This window comes from Cheilinus undulatus, linkage group 5, assembly GCF_018320785.1.
Source record: "Cheilinus undulatus linkage group 5, ASM1832078v1, whole genome shotgun sequence".
Lineage (NCBI taxonomy): Eukaryota > Metazoa > Chordata > Actinopteri > Labriformes > Labridae > Cheilinus > Cheilinus undulatus.
In genome coordinates, this window is record NC_054869.1 from 25,670,289 (window position 1) to 25,686,217 (window position 15,929).

Below are 15,929 nucleotides of genomic sequence, written 5' to 3' on the forward strand. Positions count from 1 at the left end.
CAACATAAACTCCAAGACTCCAAATTATTTTTGTTGCTGTCTTATTCAAACATAAACAGTTGGAAAACATGCATAGTGAAATGAATCTCCATAAAACAAAAAATACATGAACAATATGCAGTAGAGTGGTGTACTAGTCAGCTTCACAGAGGCAGAAAAAAATGGCAAATACAACTTAAAGGTAGGAGATGTGGAATTTACATCATTTTTTCATAAGGTAAAGGCTGACTATTATTTGTGGGGGTGACAACTTTAACAAAAAATAACACTGCAAACATGACTGTTATCTGCTCAATAAAAAAGTAGAGATAAACAAAGGGCTGCAACTAAACATTTGCAATTCTTTGCAAATTTGGTAACTTATTTTTCTGAATAAAATCCATCCTGAATATATTCAAGGGAAAGCAGCAGGTTCTAACATTTGAGAAGATTAAAGTCTTACATTTTTAAGGCACTTCACTTGTAAAACTTTTAAAGTTTATAGCAAGATTCTAACATTAGTTGTTCTTATTTTCTCAGTCCACTCATTGGATGATCAACTGCTTGACACAGCGGCTGCTTCAATAAGAGTAACTCCTGGTCTGAAGGGGTTAAAAATTCAATAAAGATGTAGATTCTCTGGTATAAATGATGCCACTAGATAAGTGGCATAAACAAGCAGAGGGTTCTCATCACACATCAACACAGCTGAGGGAAACATGATTCCCTTTATTCCTTGCAAGCCCTCGAGTCACACTTTATCCTACAGGAGAAGCTCAGTGTCTCTTATGACCAAAGTGAGAGGTATTTTCTAAACTTTCATTTAGTGGGACATTCATTTATACCAGGGAAAAAGCTTATTTTAGCAGTTATTTGAAAGAAAGGTCTCATTTTCAAAGAGACCTAATGGTAGTTCAGTATTCCAACAGACCAAGCTTTAGTGAGATAATTGAAGAAGACGTAGGCCCATTTTCTCTTTGTATTATATACAATCAAACTTCATGTAGCCTAAGCAATTAATTCATGCATCTGGCAGGGGCTGCATCACTTCTTTCAAACAGTCTTCAAGTGGCTTACGTCAGGGAGTCTAAGTGCACAATGGCATTACTGACAGGCATTACAGAAAAAAAACAAATCCGATACTTTCAATCAAAGATGGCAGTATGTATTAAAAAAGACAAAAACATAGAAAAAAATAGTCACAAATAAAATGTCTAGACATCTTTTGACCTCCAAACCACTAACGGTAAAGACAAGAGTCAAGTTTAATACCTAATTAATAAAAAACACACATTATATGTATGTACACTTCCAGGAATTTAAAAGAAACTTGAGCAGCGCTACACCCCATTTATCCAGATTCCAACTCTAAAAATTGCAACAAGAGATTCAGAATTCCCTAAAAAATTATGTACTACAATTTTCAGATCTTTAACTAAACAATAAGCCTGTGTTGTAAATGTCAAAGCTGCAACTTCTGCCCTGTTTAGCTTCTGATTCTATGATGGAAAAACTGCAGACGTCGAATTCAAAAGCCATTATTCTACTTTTGCTTGACTTTTTCTGTCATTTTCAAAACACATAACTTTGCACAAGCTGTTGCTTTAGGGGTTATAACAAATGTTCAACTTCACAGATACAAACATCACTCTAGTTCGGAAAACTTGTCAAATCTTGATTATTCTAATCAAGTGTTATTCACAGTGTATTCAGCCATATGATAAACTGTCAGTGCACTCAGATTCTGTCTAGTCAAACAGACATTTTATGGTTTGGTGAATTAGCACATTATTTTAGCAAACATTTAACATTCTGGTAAATTGGCTTCAGAAGAAGATTTAACTGCTTCAAGGCTAAAAATGAACTACAATAGAAGCACAGACAAGAAACATGTTATTATGCATTTTGAACAGAAGCTGTGAAACCTGCAGCAACATTAGCACTTTTTAAGGAACATGTAATTCCATAATGCCTTATTGTGTCATGTTATTCTTAACTTCTCTTATTTGGTAGCTTCACCATCCATGATGGAGTTGACAGTAAAATTTGGCACCTCGCTGCTGGCCTCACACTCTCCATTGACATCAGAGTTGACCAGGCAGCTAATGGATCTGCAGGTTATGGTGGAGTCGAGGCTAGAAGTGACACCTCCAGGTAAGAAAGCTGCAGGGGTGAGAAACACAGTAGACACACTTCAGATCTCAGCGCGTTTCAGTAATCTCAGACTGTCTAACAGCAAACTGCCCAATTGGCTTTGCACAAAACTGCAAACATTTTCATGGCAACAGCAGAGTAAAAAATAGACGGATGTAGAAATTCTGATGACTAGAAAACTTCCTTGGGGATCCTCTGACCTGCAGTGGACACTACTGTGTATGTACCACATACATGAGTACGATGAAATAATCATTCTGCCATGGACACTTCACCTTGCATGATCATGAGATCAGACTTGAAATTGAATCAGTAATTTTGTTGATCACAAAATACCTGCAAATAAACAATAAATACAATTTATTGACTTCATAACCTGACGCACCAGATAGACTGTTTCATTGCAACAATGCGAAGGATACATTTCACATTCATCTACGAAACCTCCCATACCAAGTGTTCGGGAAGGGCGGGACTTTTAAAAAAAAATCTCAGGACGTGATTGGATGAACATTCTTTTTGTCACATTCATTACAGGCCAATCAGAGTGACGAGACGAAAGTAGGTAGGCATGTGCAGCTCCGATAAGTAACACAAGCTGCCCTAGTTTAGGAACTGTGTGGCTAGTTGGTGGATCAAAGTCATGCTGAGCCAGCATGGGGAGGGAGAAGTGAAAAAACTTCTTCTCTACAAAGAAAATATTTGTGTTATTTGCTCCTCTTTCAATAAAGAAATGCTGTTCAGATCTAATAAAAACTGCAGCTAAAGCTACATCAAGTCTAATCGCTTCACGGATGTCAGCCATTGCATACCGGTTTGCAATACAACATAACCCCACCCGCAACTAGGGATGGGACCGATCCGATCCAATATTGGTATCGGGTCCGATATGGACGTAATTAATAGACCGGATATCTGACTGACGGCACTGATCCAAGTGACAAATCCAAATCCATCCTACAGTTTGCAGTAGACCATGAACGCACCGCAGTCTAACACGAGACAGTTGGTGTGTAACTGAGCTAGTATTATATAGGATGTTCTTAGCGGTATAATTACCTTGTAGATTAAACGTAAATCTATATTTAGAATAGTCAAAACTAGTCTAAAGATGAGAGAACATAAAGAAGAGTGTGTGTGACGTTAGCCTGATAACAGGTGGCGCTAGCATTGAAAGCTAGCCCCACCCACCTTCGTTCCTCTTTGCAGATTAATATCATGCTTTGATATTTGTCCTCTTTCACTTTGGGTGAGTAGCCATATGTGAGCTTAACCCTCAACAGCCCACATACCACTTTATTTCCATTTACTACTTTGGAAAACTGTCGTACCGCGGTTTTCCTGCTACACGCCAACAGCTTAGCCTGCGCCAAGGTTCTGATTGTTTATATCCAGTGAAGGGTCAGAGAGGAAGACTGCAGCCATTAACTGAAGCTACAGCGGTCTCTAGTGGCAGGAGGTTCATTAAAGAGCATTATAGACAGGGATTTATAACTTATACTCTGTTGTTGTTTTTTGGATAATGTTGATATTTATTTTTTAGTGGTAGTTCAAATAAATTTGTTTGGAATACATTTAAATTCAATTTTTTTTTTTTTTTTTTTTTTTTGCTTTTTAATAAGAGGAGCTGGGTGGTTTACCACAGCCTCATGTAACCTCACACATTAAACCAACAACAATAATAACTGTTTAAAAAAATAAATAAATAAATAAATATATGTATGTATGTATATATATATATATATATACATACATAAATATATTAGGGCTGCAGCAATAGATTATTTTTGTAGTCGAGTACTCTATCGATTCTTCTGACGATTAATCGAGTATTCTTATAAGAAAGATTGCATTTTTTTAATCAATCACTTTTGCTTTTTCAAGGGAAGTAGTACTAGACAAATGAGAAAAGAAGCTGGGTCCCTTAAATGAACTATTTCTACACTAAAAATTGGTTTTATCAGGTTCTCTAAAGAAAATATATTTTACAAAGTGCAGTGAAGTTCTGATGACAGTTTACATTTCTTAAAGTTACAAGGAAAGGAAGTTAAACAATGACATTAGATTATGCCATATTTAAGGTTTTAGGGATCCTTTACCAGGAATTGTTTGATGCCAACATTTTATTTATTTCATTGTAGTTTATTTCTATTCTCCAAGTTGTCATCTAAGTAAAGGGAGATTTAATCATTTTAAAATCCTCTATTTTATGCATGAACGTAATATTTCACATTATAGCAAGAATAAAGTTCCATCAGTCACTCAGAGGTCTGATGATGTCTGAACGGTGAACCTTTAGATTACAGGACTATGGTCTATTTTTCAAAAGGGTTTTCACTTCCAATTTTTGCACATTTTTTTGTGAGTTCATCCACCATAAGATAAAAAATATGTCCTTTTAAGACCATCCACTGATATGGAGAACACATTTTAAGGGATAAAGCTACTTCTATGACCTGTTGAATCCTGACTGAATGATGATGAACTTTAACCTACTTCATCTCTGTCACTGTCAGTGGCAATAAGGTGTTTCTGTTTAATTGGTGTCAATTCATTATCAATGTAAGTCTTATCAAATCATTCGGGATGCTAAACATTGTGAAAAACACGCTGCAATCAAGACGTCGGTGCACTGAATTTTAGATAATTTATAATTCAGTGTATAACGCGTGCACGCGGAAAAGAGAGAGAGAGGGAAAGCACCAAAACAGGACTTGAATCGTGAAGCCTGACGGTGTTCTGTAAAATTGTCAGGTCAATCAGAGAAGTTGATGAAATTCCCTCAAGTCTGCAGACACAAAATGAGCGCTGCGAGTGAACTCAGAGATTAGCATAGGTTTGCAGGTGCAAGCGTAGTGCCATATCTGCCATGAAGCCACGGCCAGTGGATGCGTAAAAACGCCTGTAAACATCACTGCATCTCTTTCTCTTCCCTCGTAATTTTCACGCCTCGTATCATGCATGTTACATTGTAGTAACAGCGAAAACAAGGGCACTGTGCCACACAACTAGCCGTCCGTGCGTAACACAGCTCGCCGCGCTGTGTTTCACACAGGCCATGCCATGCTGTCCAGGCTACGGCATGGCCATATATGGATACAGGACTGATTCAAGCGAAGCCTCGAGGCAGATAATTTGCCTCGAGGAATTTTTTTAATCCAATTACCCGGATAATTCAAGGAATTGTCAGCCCTAATATATATATATATATATCAGAATCAGTATCGGTATCGGCACATATTTATCGGAATCGGATCAGAACTGAAAAAAAGTGGATCAGTGCATCCCTACCCACAACTATAGCAAACTCATGCCAAAGCAAAACACATATTTTCAGCAAAGAAAAGCCTTCAGTGTGGTTCTTTGCTCCTCTCTTAGCAAGAAATATAATCCAGTTCTGGCAAAACAAAAGCTACATCTGAGCTCATTGCTACTGGCTTGCAGTACAATTGAACCCTGAACCACCGAAATGATGCTGATTGGTCAGGTCTGTTCTCAGACAGGGAAAAATTGTTCGTTTGCTAAAACAAAGTTCTGCATTAATTATGCCTGAAAAATGTGTAACCTCTGATATCTTTACCAGCAGAGAATCACTTTATCCCTGCTTTTCACCTTTCAGACATTCGTGCATTTATACTAATGGCAAAATTCCACATGGGCATAAATATTATGCCTTGAAACAGCAGTGTGAATTACCCACTAGTCTGGTACTCATCAGTACTAGTCAGTGCTGATTCTCTAAATAGTAAATAAAATAGCAAAATGCTTGAAATTTTCAAACCATATGTTGCATGCAGGTCACTTTCCTGCAAACCTCATTAAGATCTTTACAAGTCTGAGAACAATCAAAGAAAAGCTGCAGACTTTATGCATATTTCAACTATAACATCTGAAGCCAACTTCAATGTTTGTCTTTGACTTTAAAATTAAGACATTTTCTCAGATGTTTAAAATGATTCAAGTTTGTTTACTATTATGACCAGAAAATGTACTCTCAGGGAAACTTGGCAGTTGTGCTTCAAGCGGCTGGGCCAAGTTCGAGTCCAGCCAGTGGTTCCTTTCCTGTACCTCATTACCCAGTCTCTCTTCCTATGTTCTGACTTAACCCACTCCCCTGTCTGAAAAAGACATAAAAGCCCAAAAATATGAATTAAAAAAAAAAAAAAGTTGGTCTCACTGTCAATCCCTACCACTAACTAGCACTCTTTTTGGATAACTGTATCGCTCTGGACTGATGAATCTCATCAGATACAGAGGGAAACAAGTAAAGAAATACAGTTTGTTTCTCCATCTGAAACCTAATCTATAAGTCTGTAAGTTGACTTAACAGATCAAATATGCATATCAAACTTAGGTCAAGCTTCAATGCCTGTTATGTTTCTCATTTCTCCTCATGTGTGTTCTCTATCTTTTACAACATGTCAGTAAACCAGGACATTAAAATGTGTTAAATGTGTTATTTCTCTGATTAGAATTACAGCAGATTTGTTCCCCTCTTGATAAGTGCTTATCCATGCTAAAAAGAAATAAGCTTCAGGCATTTTTGCTTCTCTTCCAGATAATGAACAACAAATCTTTATCTTGGATACTCCTCAAAGTCATTAATATGATGAACTCCTCCTATTGACTTGTGCAGGCAGATAGAACAGCAGCACACATGAAATAAAACATCTTTGCATTCTGCATAAATAAAAGGAGAATAAAATTACAATAGAGAGCAAGACAAACCAGCAGAGTGATATCATCAGCACTGCAGAATAAACTGTCCTCTCTCTTAGTGCTGGGCTCGCCTGATAAAAATATTACTGTACAGCTAAAAGATTTTAGCAAAGCTCTGGATTTATGGCAAATTGAATCAGTCAGCAAAAATGAGAAGATGTCACACACTAAACAAAACCATGAGATATTTTACTGTTAACATTTGAGCATGTGCACCCAGCCATTTAAAAACTTGTTGTCAGATATTGCACTGCACAGACAACAATAACGATAAAAAGCTGTGATGCCAGCACACATTTGGCTACGTACACTTACTCTCCCTCACATACTCTCATTCACAGATTACACGTAATGCCGATTGTGCATCTTTCATATGCTTAGCAACTAAAACAAAAAGCAGATTATGATTGAACACAAAGACATTAACATCAACTCAAAGACTGATTTTTGCCAAGAAGTTGAGAATTCTCTTATCTGTAGAACAGATCTATAAAATTCAAGCAGGCGTTGGTGAGCGAAAGACGTTCAAGAGGAATGCCGCACAACCACCCTCACTGAGCAACGTAGGCCCCTCAGGAAGTCTGCCTGTGACTTACTGACGAGCCAAATGGATTACAAAAAATCTGTAGTCCAATTAATATTGTTGAGGACGAGGGGTTCACCTAAGTTTTGAGAGTGGCAATAAGGGACTCGAGCATCAATATGTGATTAATCATAATTAATCCACAGAAACCTGTGATCATTTGATTAAAAAGTGTAATCATTTTACAGCCCTAATATAAAACATGCTCTAATTCCAACCAAATTCTCATTTTGTAATCAGATTGACACAAAGAGGTGTATTTTATGATCTTGAGTTTTCGAGTATTGAGTATTGAGTTGAGTTTTAGTCATACCCTAATGTTACACCAGTCTGAAACCATGACTTTCTTTAAATTCCTCATTTTGTGAATTACAGGGTTTCTGTTAAGGTTTTAAAGCATCATATGGTTATAAATAAAAACTCCATAACTCTACCAAGTAATGTGAGGATAACAAAATAAAAGCTGCTGAAGTTACTAAAATATTCTTCTAATTGGTCACTTAAGCTCCTGTTCATATTATGGCACTTGCAGTTTTCAGGAATTCAAGTTTAGTTGCTTTCTCTCTTTTATGCAGTTCTTGTAAGGGTAAAACTACTCAATAAGATATAGAACCTGTCTCCAAATGGCAACCTGATGTCCTTTACACTTGAATCTTCCACTATGTTTACTGGCCACTGCCACCCTTTCAGCAAGTGCTGTAGTTAACGTCCTGGATAAGTTTCATCCATCAGTCTGTATTTGCTCACTCCAAAAGAGTACTCTGCCAGCTTTGGTGAAGCTGATGTCAGCCTAATGAGCTGCACTTAGTTCATATAACGTGGTACACTGAAAAAGGTACAACAATGCTGTTGTTGGATTGATGTCATTTTTTGTTTTTTAACAGCCTAAAATTATTGATTTGTTCATTAAATCTAAATCTTCTACATTATCTTAATGGTTGAACCTATATATTTTTTATTTAAACTGGCAGCTGGACACCAAATTAAATTCTGTCATTGGATCAATGTATTTTTATTGCATTAAGCCTGCTGTGCGCATGCGCGTTCATAACAACATCCCGTACGTCCCAAGTGGATTCAAAAAACACTTGACACAACAGCAACCATCACTTTCTGAGTGGCTCTCCCTCTACACTCCAGCACAGGCATCCAGCGAACTGACTCCGACTGAGAAGAAAGTGCCAAGTTGATAACGGAAAGGAAAAACATAAGCTTTGTATGCAGTTGAATTAATCCAAATATAATTTATCCTTCATGGCCTTCATGGCTCCCTCTAAGAGACTGCGCTTATTGCTGAGGTTTATCTCCAGAGGTTACAAATATGACAGCCCAAGTTCAGAGACTGTCAGCTTCTCGTTTTCTGAGATGTTCTTGTTCTTACATGGTTGCAATTTCACTGCAGTCTTTTAAAGGGGACTTATTATGCAAAAATCACTTTTGCAGGTTTTTCTAACAAAAATATGTGAACTCTCTTGATCCTCCTCTCAGCTACTAGCAGAGATGCTGGATAGCCCAATGGGTTACCCTGCTGACTTTTGACTGGGAGATTGATGTTTGAATTCCAGTCAGGTCCTAAACTTTGGATAGAAGTGCCTGAAACATCAGGAGAGCGACATCCATTTCCTGCAAGAATCCTATACTACTGTTTTTTCAGCAATAAACTTCACAGGCATGTTTTGGGGACCTCTGAGACCAATATAAACTTGTCTTAAAGGGCAAAACATGTCCCCTTTAATACATTTCTGCTCTCCCATTGGCCCAAAGTAGCAGGAGTTTTCAGGAAAAATGTGTTGAGTTGACCTTCAAGACTTGTGGGAGGCACGGCAGCACAGGGGTTAGCGCTGTTGCCTTACAGCAAGAAGGTCACTGGTTCACTTCCCAGTCAGGGCTTTTCTGTGCGGAGTTTGCATGTTCCCCCTGTGCACGCATGGGTTCTCTCCAGGTACTCTGGCCTCCTCCAAAAAAAAAAAAAAAAAAAATGCTCATTAGTTTAATTGGTGACTCTAAATTGCCTGGGATAGGCTAAAGCCCCCACCTGCAACCCCCCTATTTCTTAATTGAAACAACCTAAAAAAAAAAAATTACATTTCTACAACCTTTATAAAATGGTTGTATGAACTTAAACATTTTAAGTTCAAATGAGTGGAATATTTATATCGGTTAATTAAGGGAATTTTTTATTTTTAGTTTAGGGCAATCTAAAATAATTAAGTGTGCTAAACCTTTAAACATAGTTTCTATGAACTTAAAAAATTTATTTACCTCATTTAAAAAAAAATTAATTGATTCAATTCAAAATGTTTCATGTGATTGATCTTTTTTTTTTTAAGTTCAACCAATGTTTTACTTTTTCAGTGTAGCTTAAACTCAAAATACTTGGTGATATTTTAATTCCATCTGGCAAATGGTGCATTACTGTTAACTTGTCAACTGAGCAGTCCAGGAGTTTTTCAAGTAAAATACACCATTCAAAAGCACAGTGGTGTTGTTAAATTCTATCACCACAGCAAAAGGAAGATGCCTTTACTGCGGTGCACCAAAAAGGAAAAAGGAAGCACATTACAGTGCACTGAAATGAAAGAGAACTGACAGAGCGTGAGTAAAAACATTAAAAAACCTAATTCATTAATTCAAGACTATCATCGAGATTAAGGTGTTAATGCTGACAGCCCTACTGAATAGTCCCAAGTGTTATCAGGACCTTTTTTGTCCATACACAGCAGCTGTTTGAAAATGTATGATTAGAATGTGAAAAATAAGCCAAAAGTGTGTTTGTGGTGCCCAAGTAACCTTTGATCATTAAATACTTATTACTTTCTCTTTGAGTTTAGGTGGACTACAGCGGTGTGATAACTTTGGATTCAACAACTGATTCTCATTAAAATTCTAAAATGACTGTCAAAGTTTTACCCTATAGGTTGAACTTTGCTATGAAAACTTTTTGATACTGGTGTTCTGTACTTGTCAAAATGCAAAAAAAACAAACAAACAAACAAAAAACAGTCACAAAAGACACATTAAAGTCACATTTTTAATCACTGATGCCAGATAATATCTTATTTCTGTTTCTTAAATTTAAGCGTGCTGCGTCTGTGTGTTTAAAATTACTAATAAAATAAGTCTGTTTTGATTTAGACTATTGGTCAACAAAAAAGACATTTTAAGACTTTTTTCCTATTTTGTTTTTAAGTTACCTGAATAAGTCAAACAGTTCATCAGTCATGAAAATCAGATGTTCTGCAGATTAATCTATTTTATAACATCTTTTTGGTGTGAGCATAATCATTACAAAGGAAATAATATTGGCTGAACCATAGAAAGTAAGAAATGTTAATAAATATTTAACAAGAGGCACTTTCTAAACAATCACAATGAAGATTATTGTTGGCATTACATTTGTTATTATATAATCCCTTTGTCAGCTTATATCCAAAAAAGCTGACTTTTTTCCTTAAATATTGAAAAGCCTCTGGAGTTTAAATTTGTGATTACTTTGTACTTAGTAAAGAATGTGTGTATCAGGACTGAAACATCAACAAAAGCTGAAAAGCTGATGTGTGTTTTTCCCAGTATCCTCTGGCATCTTGATTTGCCTCTCCCATCCCTCACCCTCTCTCTCTCTCCTCCTCGGCAGTGGTGGGAGGGAAAACAAAGAGGAGTAATTTTTCTCCTCATTAACTTCCTGATTGGTTTCGGACTCCAATTTTTGCTCGTCTGCAGTTTGTCACCAATTCCAAACTGGCAGCCCAATCGTTAATACTTATGTTTGTGTAGCTAAGTGCACCATGCTCTTTTTTATCCCAGTGGTCTACTTGTACAGCAATAACATTATGAGGGTGAGGGGGGAGCAGCTGTGAATTAGCCTGTTCACTGTTAATTCTCAGCCTGTTCATCAGCAGGAAATCTATGATGTAATTAAAGCCTGTGAGCAACTGGACGTGTTAATTTCACTAGAGATGTTAAATCACAACACAGAGCTGTACACGTGTTCTCTGCTGCATCTGACTGTCCTCTGCTCTCCTGTTTAATACAGATTAATGTTGCTGAAATACATCAGAGCCGTGTCCTCAATTAGCCTCAGATGGCCTGAAAATGACACTTAGCATGCAAGAAATTACAATTTGCATCAAAAATAGCCAATTACTTTTAAGTCACAAGGTCTATATTTTATCTTGTGTAATGTTTGGTTTTTTTGTCTTAATCAATGTTAGCATTACTGTTGTAAACTTTTTCAATAACACATGTTTCAAATGATACAATATCCATTATTCTTACTGTCCAAAGTACTGAAAAGTATCAAAGTTATGAAAGAGAAAAAGAATATACAGTAGTCTTATCTTCAACTCGAAGGGGGCAAGAGAGGAGACAGAGTGGAGCTGGGCGATTGTGGCAGAAATCATCACGATTAATTGAACTTTTTTCCTCAATTACGATTATTGAACAATTATTCCAACTCCAACGTGGTTTGTGCTGTAAATAATTGTATAATTTTAAAACAAATAACTGAAATTTTGTATATTTTAAAGTTTAATGCATCCATCATGTGTACTTCCAGAACGAAATTATGTGGTTAAATCTTTAAAATGTCTCTTTAAACAGTTTTGTGCCCTTGTGGTAATTAAACCAGAGTGGTGCTGATTCCAGTTTGACTGGCCATTTTCAAATGAGTTTTCCTGGTCTGACCTCCTGATAAAGATTTAAGATGAAACAGATTTACTTTCCATAAAAACTGTCATAGACATCGGTTACCGACACTGATATGAGTTACAATAAAGCATCAACAGAAGTTAAAGTTTAACAGAAGAGGATGTATTTACAGGAGAGACTCAATAAGCGAGTTTCTGTGTAGAGAGACAGAGATGCAGAGCAAGCGACCACTGTGCACTTACTGATTGATCATGGATGGCACAGATCTCCACAACTAGATATCGTTGGGATTAATTTACTAATATGTGATGCCCAGATAAAATTATGTTTGGTTAAATGCTGTATATACGTATTACCCTGATCATACAAACATCGGCCTGATGTGCAGAGAGAGAGAGCCACCCCGCAGTTTGAGTTTCCGTGTAGCACTGGATGGGGCAGTGTCACGTCACTGCCTCTCACTTAGTGTGCTTCTGTGGTGCATTAATAGAGAGATTTACAAAGGGACAAACCCAGACAAAACAAACTGAGACACAACTGTCTACAAAATTAGCATTACTGAGAGGAATGAAAATGACATAGGTGATCTTGAAGGCAGTTAGAATAGTAAAAGATGAAAATATCTAAGGGAAAGACAGTATGATATTCTATGAAAGTGAAACCATAAACACACATATAAGAAGATGACATTACATCATTAGCAATGAAATGAAAATAAGAAGATAAATAGATGAAAGGGAGGGAACAGGTAATAAACTGAAAACAGGGGCTGTCAAGATGGCCACGGAAGGAAAAGTCAAGGATAAAAGGAGTAAGAGCACAAAAATGAATAATTCAATTCAATTCAATTCAAACCTTTATTTATTCTCGAAAGGACATTGAGGTTTCCCTCATTTTCAATGTCGTTGAGATTACAAGCACAATAAAAGAGTGATTATAAAAATAAGTTAAAGGAAGTGTCATATAAAATCAATTCTATAAAAGTGAGTTTTAAGGAGTGATTAAAAAAAGATGTTACTAGCCAGCCTTATCACCTTGCGCAAGTCGTTCCAAAGTCAAGGGGCCCCGACAGCAAAAGCTGTCTCCTTTAGTTTTGAGTCTTGACTTTGGAACGACCAGGAAACCCCCCATCCGAGGATCTAAGGCTGCATGAAGGCTCAGAAGTGGTCAGCATCTCAGAGATATAACCTTGGGCTAAACCCATAAGAGCCTTAAAAGTGATCAGTAAAATCATAAAAACAATTCTAAAATTGACAGGAAGCCAGTGGAGGGAGGCGAGGATAGGTGTGATGTGATGCATCTGTTAAAACCAATTAATAGCCTAGCTGCTGTGTTTTGGACCAGTTGGAGGTGAGAGAGGGATTTTTTGGTGATGCCAGAGAGGAGGGAGTTACAGTAGTCCAGTCGGGAGAATATTAGGGTGTGCATGATTTTTTTTCCAGATCAACAGGGGGCAGGATGGGTTTGATTCTTTAGATTGTTCAGATGTGAATAAAGCAGGGCTCTCATGACATGACATGAACCGTCTTCCCAGGTACAGAAAAGGCCCAGTGACAGCCTTAGCTGGGCCACCCACATGGACGACACAACTGGTACTTAAAATGGAAACCAGAACATTTCTGATGCCACAAACTGGTTCCACACCTGCATTGACTGGTTGCTTTTTTTAACACACATCCAGAAAACTCCTGAAAATGTTTTTCAAATTGAGCTGCATGTGTGAACCCAAAGAGATAATTTTTTTCACCCCAACTTAACCTAGGACTTTCTTGGCAGCCCTCTTGTAAAATTTCCATGTGAAGTTAGGATAAACCAATGCATGAAAACAACAGGAAATATTCAGGTCACCTGCCCCACCTGTCCACTGCCAGTAGACAGGTGGGGCAGGTGACCACTGAGCAACTGGTGCAATTATTGTGTGCAAAAGGAAGCATCTTTACATTCTGTAGATGATACTGTGAATATATTTAATTACACCTTGTTTTGGGTTGTCTTTTTTAAGTCATGTCCTTTCTTCCTCCTGAGATGCACCCCTTTTGTGAAGGTAAAAGTCTCTTACTGTGAGGTGAATGCATGAACAAGAAAGTTGGGAAGATATCAGGACAGCCTGTACTATAACTGTCTAGATTTTTTTTAGGAGTTTAAGCACATTCAACACTTGACCAAAATTGTTGGCATAAAGCATTTTAGTTACTCTGATTTAACTTTAGTTAAGAAGTCTCTGCAGCAGACAAGCCAGTATGATAATGTTGTCCTTTGGCACAATTATCAAACATTTAACTCATAACTTTTAATTTAAATATTAAAAGACACTTTTAACCTCAAAACCAATTTAGGTACAGCATCCCTAGGTTTTCAGGCATGACAACATATTTCTGCTGATACTGTATTTCATAGCCATAACTGCACTTCCTACATCTCCTGATGTGATCCATGAAAATAAGAGCTCTTGTGTAACACTGGTCCATTTTAAGGTTAAAGCTTTGAGCTAAAAAGGTTTGAAACAAGAGAGACTTTATTTCTATGAGATTTAGAAATAGAGTTTATTCTCCTGAATGAACTTTTGCCCTTTTCCCAGTCACTCAGCACTCTATATAAGATTTCAAACTATTAAACAGTCTTTGTGTGGACTAACAAAAGGAAGCTTTTTTAACCTCCCACTTGTCCTGCTGAAGGAGAGGAGGGAGGGAGTGAATGAAGGTGCAATCATTTCTGCTGCTGCCAAACAGGAGAACAAAAGCCCAGATGTGAGAGGAGATGGTAATTCAGTCTGATCCAGTGAGGATAAGCTTTCTCTGTGGGTTTCATACTCTGCACCCATCCACCATACACAAGGGTCATAGGGGTAGATAACACTTAAGTAAACACTCACACCCAACCCTGCATAAAACTGTATGGATTTGAGAAAGATGCACCACAGCAGTGCTACAGAATAACTGCAAGTAGATCAATCCAAGTTGTAAAATCAATGGGAAAGAAAACTAAAAGATATGGTAATTCAATTCAGTAGATTTTGTTTGTAGTTATTTCTGTGCCCCCTTAGTTTACTTAATACAACTAGAAAAGCACTCGGAGAGGGCAGACCTCCGCCATTAGCCCTGTCTCCCAATAGTAAAGAATCCTTAAAAAAATTCCTGGATCCAGACGGTGATCTGGATCACTACCAAAATCTAATCAGTTCTTCCTTAAGTCATTTCTGACATTTCCTGAAAATTTCACCAAAATCCGTCCAGAACTTTTTGAGTTACGTTGCTAACAAACAAACTAACAAACCCTGCCAATCACATAACCTCCTTGGCAGAGGTAATTAAATATACAGCCATGATTCACAACAGAGCTGTGAAAAAATATCGATACGGCAATATATCGCGACACTTTGACACCCGATACAATATCGATACTTCAACCCTTAATATCTATTTTTTTGGTAAAAAATAAAAATTCATATTTTAGCCGAGTTGTTAGTAAAATACGACTTGCTCACACGTTTGTGCGAGCACAAACAGCAAGTTAAAGAAAGGAAATGCCGTTTGCAAGCTCTGTCTTGCTGCCGTGAAATATAGCGGGAACACCACCAACGTATTGTGTGATTTACATATACATCATCTCTATATTTTTCCTAGTTAACTGTGTAGAATATCGCAATATATCACAATATCATGATATCCTGATATATCGTGATACTATCGTATTGTGACCCAAGTATCGTGATGCATATCGTATCGTGAGGTTCTTGCTAATTCTCACCTCTAATTCACAACGTCAAACCAACAGGAACAGGATAGAGTGATGTATATAGCTAAGAGTATTAAAGATAATACTGATCAAATTGTGTTCATATGTATCA

At 37.2% G+C, this 15,929-nt stretch overlaps 1 protein-coding gene across 2 annotated transcripts in view; it reads right to left on the reverse strand.

Moving 5' to 3' along the window:
• Positions 1-10: 10 nt before the first annotated feature.
• The window catches only part of dmrt1 (doublesex and mab-3 related transcription factor 1), a 40,017-nt gene continuing 24,098 nt past the window's right edge, over positions 11-15,929 (reverse strand). For both annotated transcript variants that reach the window (XM_041787762.1, XM_041787761.1), the window contains exon 5: positions 11-2,142. In XM_041787762.1, coding sequence (XP_041643696.1) covers positions 1,982-2,142 — 161 coding nt within the window. In that variant the 3' untranslated portion in view covers positions 11-1,981. The remainder of the gene's footprint in view (positions 2,143-15,929) is intronic.